This window comes from Herpailurus yagouaroundi, unplaced genomic scaffold, assembly GCF_014898765.1.
Source record: "Herpailurus yagouaroundi ecotype Mexico unplaced genomic scaffold, PumYag 77, whole genome shotgun sequence".
Taxonomy (NCBI): Eukaryota; Metazoa; Chordata; class Mammalia; order Carnivora; family Felidae; genus Herpailurus; species Herpailurus yagouaroundi.
The window spans coordinates 81,224,221-81,235,484 of NW_024412388.1; the positions used below are offsets into that span (position 1 = coordinate 81,224,221).

The 11,264-nt window shown below is 47.0% G+C and overlaps 1 protein-coding gene across 6 annotated transcripts in view; it reads left to right on the top strand.

Moving 5' to 3' along the window:
* The window catches only part of SLC44A3 (solute carrier family 44 member 3), a 339,154-nt gene that overhangs the window by 222,657 nt on the left and 105,233 nt on the right, over window positions 1–11,264 (top strand). For 3 of the 6 annotated variants that reach the window (XR_005788767.1, XR_005788768.1, XM_040471033.1), the window contains exons 1-2: window positions 7,279–7,465; window positions 7,987–8,094. Coding sequence is in view for 2 of the 6 variants with exons in the window: in XM_040471033.1 (XP_040326967.1) it covers window positions 7,439–7,465; window positions 7,987–8,094 (135 nt within the window). In the remaining 4 variants the exon portion in view is untranslated. The other 3 variants (XR_005788769.1, XM_040471034.1, XR_005788770.1) reach the window with 3 other exon arrangements.

The window sequence follows — 11,264 nt, forward strand, 5'->3', positions numbered from 1 at the left end:
TAGCTTAGTATGGAGTTATTACTCAAATGCCCTCTCCCAAGGCCATTTGTATTTTGTTTTCCTTCAGAGTGGATTAAAAGCCTTTTGTGTTTAAGAAGTTTGAGGTAGTGCTGACCAGGTCAGCTAGGCATGGGGAGGAGGTGTCTTGGAAATCATTCCTTCCACCCACACTATCGAAGACCCTGCATATTTCAACCTGTTAAATTGACCATGTCCTCCAAAAATATACAGTCCCTAAGAGCACTTCTCAAAGCAGTGTTAATATTTGTTAACACACACACACACACACACACACACACACACACCCCACGACGTAGGTCAGTCTATAATATACTGATGAACAGTGTGATGCTGTGAAAGGGGTATATTTCTAAAATATATCTCACCGCATGGGGCGCCTGGGTGGCTCAGTCAGTTGAGCATCCAACTTTGGCTCAGGTCATGATCTCCTGATTCATGAGTTTGAGCCCCACGTTGGGCTCTGTGCTGACAGCTCAAAGCCTGGAGCCTGCTTTGGATTCTGTGTCTACCTCTCTCTCTGCCCCTCCCCTACTGTCTCCCCTCTGTCTCCCTCTGTCTCTCAAAAATAAATAAATGTCAAAAAAAATTTTAAATGTATCTCACCACAGGACATTTTCTTCAAGTAGCATCTGCAGGTCTGTAATGGGTAAAATAATGCCACCCCCCCCCCCAAAAAAAAAAGATTACATCTACCGGAACCTCAGAATGTGACTTTATTTGGAATAAAGATAGGTAAGGTAAGGATCTTAAGAGGAAGTCATCCCAGATTGTCTAGAGGAGGCTCTAAATCCAAGGTAAGGGTGTCCTTATAAAAGACAAAAGAGAAGATACATGGTGGCCCAGGGAATACGGCCATGTGGAGACAGTGGCGGAGACTGGGGCAATGCCAAGGGGCACTCTGGGCCAGTTGAGCGGAAAGAGTCTCCCTCTCTAGAGTCTTTAGAGGGAGGGTGGCCCTGCAAACATGTTGATTTCAGACTTGCAGCCTCCAGAACTGTGGGAAAACACATTTCTGTTGTTTTAGGCCACCAGAGTTGTGATAATGTGTCACAGCAGCCTTAGGATGCTAACACAAGGCCGAATGTCCCTAGGAACACACAGGGGACCGGGTCCTACCTCCTTCTGTTCAGTTGCCAGTCCTAGCAAAGAATTATTCTAAAGGCTTTCTGATGGCTTTGCTGTTAGAACTCTGGTCGTTCATATAGAGACCTAGGAAGAAGAAGACTGTTTCTGCAGATGGGTGTGGACATAAAGTGTCCTAGAGATGGCTACAAACATTTGGTGAAGGAAAGTAGCAAGTGGCTTCAGTTCATTTATGGCAGTGTTCACCCTGCACAAGTGTGGAAACCAAGGAGGTAAGAGAGCTGATTAATATACAAATAACATGGAAAGCTGACTAAATGGAAATTGTGGGACAAAGGAAAACAGACTAGACCAAGCAGTCAACCTCTAGTAGTGCAAGTGTTTTTATCTCAGCATTTGAAGACTCAGAAATTTGATTGTTCTGCTTTTCTATATTACAGTCAATAAGTCTGTGTTTAAAATGTCCGGTTAAGTCTATGAAGGACCAGCCTCAAATTTAAAAACAAACATGAAAAGCGCAACGTTGAGTGAGAAAAGTTTCTTACAACTGTGTACCATTTACCACTAGTTTTTATAACATCCCCTTAAAAAGCAAACTAAATTATGTTAGGTAAGGTTTAAGATACTGTGAGATGAGTATGTTTAGCCAAGAGATTGAAAAACAAAATTCAGAACAGCGGTTATGTCTGAGATTGAAGGTTTGACAGGGGTTGTGTTTGAGGAGGGACATTATGGAAATGTTCTATTCTTTTTTAAAAAAAAATTTAATGTTTATTTATTTTTGAGAGATAGAGAGAGACTGAGTGCGAGCAGGGAAAGGTCAGAGAGAGAGGGAAATACAGGATCCAAAGCAGGAACCAGGCTCCAAGCTGCCAGCACACAGACCGACACAGGGCTCGATCTCACAAACTGTGAGATCATGACCTGAGCTGAAACCAAGAATCAGATGTTTAACTGACTGAGCCACCCAGGCACCCTCCATTTCTTTTTTTTAAATGTTTCTTTGTTTATTTTGGGAGAAAGGGAGAGAGCATTAGCGAGCAGGGAAGGGACAGAGAGAGGGAGAGAGGGAATCCCAAGCAGGCTCTGTGCTGCCAGCACAGACCCCATCGTAGGGCTTGAAGGCACGAACTGTGATACCATGACCTGAGCCAAAATCAAGACTCGGACACTTAACCAAATGAGCCATCCAGGCACCTGGGAAATGTTGTAGTTCATAAAATGGGTGGTGGGTTTGACTGTTCACGTTACTATGTCTTATAACTTAGATATGTTACATATGTGACACATGTGTGTTACATATAATTTTACCATGCAATATGTGATGTATACAAAAGAATATATGAACATAAATAATGCAACTTAACATATTTAAACCAATGTAAAAAAACAACAATTTTTTAACCCACCTGAAAGTCCCTTGGGGCTGGAAGAAGAGTTCCAAGGATCACATTTAGGAAGAGAGCCTGATGGCTGTCCTGTCCCCATGTCCTACTTCCCCATGAGAGTTTTCATACTTGGTTCTCACCACGTGGGTTCTCCCATACCATGCCCAGCCCCCAAAATGTCTCTCCTGCTCCCAGCTCCTCTGAGGTACAAGGAGGACACAAGCCCCTCTCCTTCCAGTCCTCTGAGCACAACCAGGCCAATAGCAATCTCCAAAAGCTGTTCTACAACGTGAGGGTGAATGGGAAAGGTATAAGCGCAGAAACACAAGCAGAAACTTGATGTGGCATGCTGGCCCTAAATGGCTGGGGACTCTTTGCCCTCAGACTCATCATACCCTCTCCCTTTCCCTTCTTCCCTCGCTCACGTTCATCCTCCAGCAGTTCTATGTTGCTTGGGGTTTTCCAGGCACTTCCGTGCATCCAGGCTTTGTTCATGCTGTTTCTTCGGCCTAGAATGCCCTCTTCACCTTTCTGTGCGTCATCATGTCTTATTCACCCTTCACCACTCAGCTCAGACATGCTTTCCCACGAAGGCTTCCGGGACCATCACACTGGGCAGAGAACCCCCCACCACATTGCTTATCACAGCCCTCATGTGAGCATGAGCTCCATGAAAGGGCAAATATTCCTATGTGGTGCCTGTGCCCCTTGAGTTGGCCCAAGTCCTAGCACAAAGCAAAATGCTCAGTCATTGTAGGATCAAGATAAGCTAAAAATAATCAGAGTTCCAAAGATCAGATTTCTGATCCAAAGATCTTAAGGAGAAAAGAAGACTTTTCTGAGCCTCCAACTTCCTCACCCTGAAATTACCTCAATCCAGCTCCAAAGGGCTGGGACTCCTTTACACACACACCTTGCTCAACTCCCTTATCCACCATACCCCCGTTCACAGCGAAATGGTTCCTCGCAACCCCCTATTCTGTCCAAGTGCATCTTGGGTCATTCCTGAACCAACTATAAACACCAAAGTTCAAACCCAAGACCCCTTGGATCCTTCATCTCCTTTCTGGCTTCCAATCCGAGGGATGACTCTTCCTGGCTGACAGGAAAGGCAAGATGATAAAAGATCTGGACCCTCAGGCCTGAGTTCATAATCCTGCCTCCTCTGGAGTTTTGTCACATCCAGTATCACACTATTTTCACCATCGTGTGTCAGGCTATAGTTCAAAGCATGCTGGGAACTCAGCCACAGAGCTAGTGAGGCAGGGGAGGAAGCCTGAGGAAAGGGAGGTGAGGGGTGGGAAATCTGGCCTTCCCCCGGTGCTAGCCCCAAAGCACAGATACTCAGTAAGAATAAGCAATAAGATACCCAGGCTGAAGCTGAGCTCACGCTGTAGCCTGCACCTAAGAGACCTGACCCAAAGGGATGACGGTCACACACTTGAAAGCAAAGTGGGCAACTGGAGTGGCTCTAATTGCATCTCCATCTGGCCAGTTTGCAAGCTGCTAGAAGTTAAGGAAGTGCCAGAAACTTGGGAAGAGGTGCAGATGAGAACATCTGGAAGGCCAAGTGTGAGAATCATGACAAACAGGGATAGGTGGGCAGGAGAGGTGGTATGAGGAAGGGGATGGGGAGGTTCCCGCAGAAGGGGTGAAAATGTTCTGGCCAAAGCGCTACAGGAGCACCAGGGACCCAGGTGGGGTTGGAGAGGAGACCGTGAGAACGTGGCACCTTGGCGAAGCCAACAGCTCTGAAGACACAACCACCCTAAGGCCAAGCAGGGGCTGTTGCCTCTTGAGGAATGCATGGGGTCAGGTGGAGCGGGGAGCGGCGGGGGGAGTAAAGAAGGGGGAAAGGCAAGTGTGCTCAATAACAGGTGCCTGCAGACGATAAGTGTCAGAAGCTTCCTAAGTGGAGGCTCTGGAGGCGGCAGGCACCGTGGTTTACTCCGTATGTGTGCGCAAGGGTGTGTGTAGAGGTTCAAACACACAAGAGTAGAGAAAACAATTTAATGAGCCTCATGTATACTTCCCCAACTTCAGCAAGTATCAGCTGGTGGTCAATCTCGTTTCCCTCCACACCTCCACCCGTTGCCCTTTGCCTTGGATTTTTTTGTAAAAAACTTTACTTTTAAATGTTTATTTATTTTTGAGAGGTGGGGGAGGGACAGAAAGAGGGGCACAGAGGGTCTGAAACAGGCTCTGTGCTGAGAGCCCAGTGTGCGGATAGAATTCACAAACAGTGAGATCATGACGTGGGCCGAAGTCGGATGCTTAACTGACTGAGCCATCCAGGGGCCCTTGCCCCAGAGTTTTTAAAGCAAATCTCAGACAGCCTACTATTTTGTATAAGTTTCAGGATGTAAATCTAAATGGTAAGCACTTCCCTTAAATTTAACCCCAACGACATCATCAGATCCCCAAATTCCTTAGTATAAATTGCTTCAAATTATCCAATATCCAGTGAGGATTCGCATACCCTAGATGGTCCTCTGAAGGTCTTTCCTTTTATTTTTGCCAGTTGGTGTAAACTGGATCTAAACAATGTCCTCTGTTCTCTGTTAAAATACCTCCCAACTCTCTTTTAATTTTTAGGTTTCCCCCCCTTTTTTTTTCTTAAAATCTTTTTGCTGCTGCTACTGTTGTTGTTGATGTTAAAACAAGGTCCTGTGTCTGAGACTCTCCCATTCTCGGTTTTGCTGATGGCATCCTGTGGTGTCATTTGACTTGTCCCTCTGTTCCCTATATTTCTTATAAATTGGTAGTCAGGGGCGCCTGGGTGGCTCAGTCGGTTGAGCGTCCAACTTCAGCTCAGGTCATGATCTCGCCGTCTGTGAGTTCGAGCCCCACGTCGGGCTCTGTGCTGGCAGCTCGGGGCCTGGAGCCTGCCTCGGATTCTGTGCCTCCCTCTCTCTCTGCCCCTCCCCTGCTCATGCTCTGTCTCTGTCTCTGTCAAAAATAAATAAAACATTAAAAAAATAAATAAAAAATAAATTGGTAGATTAGTGTAGATTTTTCTGGTTGACTACCACAGGGGGAAATGTGTTCTTTCTTCATTGGGAGAAGACTAATGTCTGGTTGTCCCTTTGTTGTCATGTTTGGCAGACTGTGATATCCTAAATTCTGTCATTCCTTCTGCACTTATATAAGCCAGAATATTTCTATAAAGAGAAATCTCCGTCAATTATGTGATTACACCACAGCACAGTTCATATAGGAGAGGCGGGATACGTGCTTGATTCCTCCCCTTTCCTTAACCAGTTTCAAAATAATGAGTCTGACCCCTAGAAACTTTAAGAGAGAGAGAGCACACGAACAGGAAAAGGGCAGAGAGGGAGAGGGAGAGAGAGAATCCCAAGTAGGCTCTGAACTGTCAGTGCAGAGCCCAACGCGGGACTAGAACCCATGAACTGTGAGATCATGACCTAAGCCAAAATCAAGAGTTGGACACTTAACTGACTGAGCCAGCCAGGCACCCCTGAGCCCTAGAAACTGCTAAAGGCAACCAATGAGGCTTTATTTTTATTTAGTATTATTATAAATGTATTAATACAAACACATTTGATGTGTTTCAAGGATGGGGGTATTTATAGGTTTTTCAGGGTCTGATTAAGATGCGTCCTTCAGTGCAGACAGGCTGATTAGATTGGACAACTTGGTCATGTCATAGTTGACACGGACATGGGAAGGGGAGGGTTTGGAGTCTTGAAGGGTACAGTTGTGTTATAACTCTGTTGACTGATCTGTGGGTCACAGGAAGAGCTGTTATTCTGACAAGAACTAGTTGGGCAGTTGGTCCATGGCTCCAATAAATGGATTTTTAGGAAATTCCTAAAACAAACGATAAAAATATTTGAAATATTTCTATACGGCTTGAGATGCACCCTTGCAGTCTGAGGTTTCTTTCTTTCAACCTTGGAATTTAGCTCCATTAGGTCTTCAAATATTTCCTCCTCTCCTTTTTTATAACATTCCTTTTCCTGTCCTAGTTCTATACCTGATACTCCTTAGGAAATTTTAAAATAAGCTGCCTTATTTCCTTTTTTTAATGCTTTCCTGCTTCCGCTGGGGAGTTGCTGAAACCGCTCTTCTAATCACTAATTCCTCTTCAGCCGTATTGATTCTACTAGATTTATCCCACATTATTATTAATAAATAGCATCAATAAACAGTCATTCCAATTATTATATTTTTCATGCTTCATATTTCTCTCATTTAGATTCATGGGTGTTTTTTTTTTCTCCTGATTCATATTCGCTCTTCCCATCCCTCACGTAGTGTTTGCAGAGAACCACTTGAAGGCGCCTGCCTGAGGGCTTGGGTTCAACTCCTAGTTCTACAGCTTACAGCTGTGTCTCACTGAGCATGTCCCATCGCTGCTTTCCCGTGCCTCGGTTTCCCTCACTGCAGATCAGGGATAACAATGATTTCTGCTTTGTTGATGATTTCATAATGCTTGTCGAGCCGCTAGAACAGAATCCGACACAGGTAAGTGCTACTTCCTTGTCGGCTGGGCGTGCTACTTCCTTGTCGGCTGGGCGTAACGCAGTATTCCACCCCTCGGGAAGGATTTGTTGAGAATGCTTCTTGCTCTTCGCAGAGGCGCTAATTAGGACGCGCGCAGGATCCTGGCTGAGCCGGGGCCTGCGCTGGAGCAGCCGCGGATTCCGCGCTTCGGTCGGCGAGATGGGCATCCCGGGAACCACCACCGCGCAGGTGGTGGACGCCGAGGGCCTGGGAACACGGCGGCCCTCCCGCTGACAGGTGACTGACCCGGGCGGGCCCGGAGCCGCTCCGGTGACGCCGAGGGCCAAGCTCGAGGCTCGCGGAGGCGGCCGCGGGGCGGCGCTGCGCCCCTTCCGGCCGCTGGGCCTTCTGGCCGCAGGCTCCTCTGCCGCGGGGCGCTTCGTGGGCTACCAGTCTTCGGCCCGGCGCCGCAGCACAGGATGCAGTGTCCCGGCGCCGAGTACCTGGTGAGTAGCCGCCGCGCGCAAAAAGGCCCCGCGGGAAGGCTGGGAGCCCCAGGGGAAGGTTCGGGCAACTCCTAGCACCTGCCCGTCCGGAAGCTTCCGCCTTCCCTATCCACCGGGATAGAGCCCAGCCCGCCCCTCGCCTTGTTCTGGGGACACGTGGCGGGGAGGATCTAGGACCCCACTCGTGTGCTCAGGCGGAGGCGCGGGAGAGGCTGGCTGCAGAGCACAAACTTGGGGTGGCCTACAGGTGCACCTCCAGGTAAGGAGTTAGCGACTGGGGACTTCACTTCTACTCCGCACAGAGCAGGTTGTTTCAGAGTCTCTGTTGAAAGTTTCAGGAGGCCACGTTAAAAAAAAAAAAAAAAAAATGAAAGGAAGGAAGAAAAGTTACTTTGAACAATCTTCAGTACATTTGGATTCAGTTTCCAGGTTATGACCCATATGGTTATTTATCCCCTTTTCCTCAACTCTCCAACCCCCCCCCTTTTTTTTTTTTTTTTTTTTTTTTTTTGGTCTGGAAGGTTTCTGCAGAGAGAACCCCCCGGAAAAGAGAGTGGAGACCTCAGATTTATAGGAAGTGCACAGATACGACATGGCTATTCCTCTTCTTTCTCTTTTGGACTGGTTTGGTAAGTATAGATGCCTAGTAGGGAAGAGACCACAGTGTGTTTCCTGAAATAACTGTGCCCACATGTAAATCGTATTCCTAGTGCCTTCCCTGGGGAAGCCTAGGGATCCAGGTGGTACCAGGTTAAAGTTTGTGCTGCAATGAGAGACACCTGCCATTACCACACAGTAAGCATCGGTCCTGGGGAAGTCCTATCAGGTGTCTCTTAATCTCCTAGGCCGGCTAATTTGGAGAGGCTGTCTTATTACTGCAGGCCACAGTCTAATGAAAGACCCCATTAGGAAATGAGAGTCACTTCTTAGGATTGTTACTTAATAGGACAGCGTGTGATCCCTTATTATCTGAGCTCACTACCTGGAAGTTCTTTTACCATCACAGCCCCCCAAACAAAATGTTCATGAACTGTTTGCCGTTCGGGCGAAAATCCTAGAGAGAAATTACTCTCACCTCAGCTGAGCGTCACACACACACTCTCTGTATGTTGTGTTTAGCAAAGGAAATGAGCCTTTGATAGAAACTCTCTAGTTAGGTGATGAATTTTTTCCCCATTCTAGTTTCTAGGTACATAGGATTGCTGGTAGACCTCATCAGGCTGTGCCACATGAGTCCTGGGAGGGTTTCTTGGCAGCTAAATCTGGATGCTTTGATACTTATTTTAGATACTTTATTGTGGGTAACAGCAGAAGGAGCCCTTCTCAGCTTTAAAGATCATGTTCATGAAAACATCCATTCTAGGCTGAGGCACGCTGTTTGCTGTGCGGTTAATGATTAATTTACAAAGCAGCATAATAGCTACCCCATAGTAATTACCTTTGTTGCAAAGATTTCAATTTGAATAGACCCTAAAATACCATGTTTGTTCCTCTTTCTTTGGAAAAGCATTTGTTCGCTGGTCGACTTTACCTGCCGGTGTCTCACAGGCATGGTTACAGGCACAGTGGAAGGTTGGGTCTTCAAGGTGTAACTGAATGTCGTGTGTTGTCCCTTTCATGGAGCCCTCCTACGGGAGGAGCCGGGAGAGAGCATGTGTGTATACACCGCATCCTTTTTAGCTTCCCCACAGACAGCTGCTGTTCCTCTCTGGGCCTGCTGGGGTTCCGGTGCAGGGAGCAGCTGTCCTGCAGGCACCGGGCAGCTTCCGCCTCAGGTTGTCCATGTTCCTCGGTGATCTTCCCTAGCCCCTCCACGGTTCAGACCTAGCACATCACTGCCAAACTCTCAGCCCAACAGCCGCCTGGGGAGAGGATTTGTAGATGGCTCATCACAGCCTGAAGAATTATGAGCCATCTGAGAGGTGGCACAGAGCTGGGAACTGTTTTCAAATTACATGTCATTTACAGAATAAATTTGAAGGCTTCAATATGCCAGCATTCTCTTTCCTGTATTGCATTTGAATAATGAGAACCCTTCAAGCTGACTGGCTTTTCGTGTCTTCTGCAACTTTTTTTTTTTTTTTTTAACCGCAGATACTTAAAAAAGGGCAAGGAGGCTTTTCCGCCTCTGCTGTTTAGCTTTCTGATCTTGGGACATCTTGAGCAGTAGTGAGGTAACATGCTAAATGGGGTTATTGATGGTACTGGCCGCCCCCCCCCCCCGGGGGGAGCCAGGGGGGGGAGAGGGTAAGGGGCTAGAGTTACAGGCAGAGATGGTCTACTGCCAAGAGAAAGAGTAGCCTGCCTGTGTTTATATTTGCATAAGATGCACAGAACAGAATGTCTCAAATTCTGGACTGTCTCTGCCTCTACTTACCTCTCCAGTGTCCTCCCCCACCTGCCCGCTTCCATTCCCCTTTTAAGACTCCATTTTCTGGATCTCCCCTGGCACAGTTGACGGTGACCTCCTTGACAGCCTCACCATACCTCGGAGACATGCCTACTGTATCACCATCTTACGGAATTGTAATTGTGTGTTTGAAATTAGAACAAAGTTCGAAGGTATAAAGTAGAAATATGGCAAGGACTCAGTGTGCACCAAATCCTCCCGCCCTAAAATACAACAAAAACAAAATGTCCGCTCCTCCCACAGGCTTCCCAAGGGAGATATTAACATAAAGAATGCTGGTAAGTGGAAAATACCACTTTGCTCTTAGCTCTCTGGTGAGCCGGGCAGCAGCACAGGACCCCTTTCCTCCAAGACCAGACCCAGTCAGGACCTTCCCACGCTCCAAGCCGAGAGGGAGGAGAAGCTGCAGCCCGGGGCTGAGTATTCCCATCCCCACAGCCTCTAAGTACAGGATGAGCCAGCTGTCCCCCAGCAAAGGTGATGCTCTCGTCCTGGAATCAGACCATGAGACTGAGGAGGTGCTGGGTGTGGGAGGGACAGAGAACCCTCCCATCTTCTGGGCTGAGTTCCTTGAAGGCAGGGACTTGGTTTTGTTCATATTTACGTCCCCTGGTCACAGTCTCTGGCACACACTGGGCATTTCAAGACTATTATTTTGATTTCTAAGTTAGTAACAAATGCAGACTATCTGAAACATATTTGACTTTGGGACAGTCTACCTTTAGGACATAGGGCATCATTACTACATTTTTTTTTTAATTTTTTTAACGTTTATTTTTATTTTTGGGACAGAGAGAGACAGAGCATGAACGGGGGAGGGGCAGAGAGAGAGGGAGACACAGAATCGGAAGCAGGATCCAGGCTCTGAGCCATCAGCCCAGAGCCCGACGCAGGGCTCGAACTCACGAACCGTGAGATCGTGACCTGAGCCGAAGTCGGACGCTTAACTGACTGAGCCACCCAGGCGCCCCATATTTTATCGAATGATGTACTGTATCCTCATTCCCGGAACGATCATGTCAGCACTAGTTTTTCAATGCTATTCAATGCACTGTAAATTGAGAAACTTACAACACTAAGATCACATCATGGGGGGAGGTACACACTCAATCTCAGTGGAGGGCCCCATCACTACATATGATGAATGGGACAGTGGTTTGAGCTGAAGTTTCAAGTATTCCATATTCATGATGATATTGGGGGAAAAAGTGACTATAGTTGCAAGAGGTTGTTGTCCAGAATTCCTGAGATTCTTTATTTTGTATATTTTAAGCACTTATTCCAAAACACCATTTTCTCACTTGTTATGAACAGTATCTTGCTACACATCAACTGTGTTGTCTCTGCCCCTGAGGGTCAGAGTCCCCTAAATATAAGACAAAAAAAAAA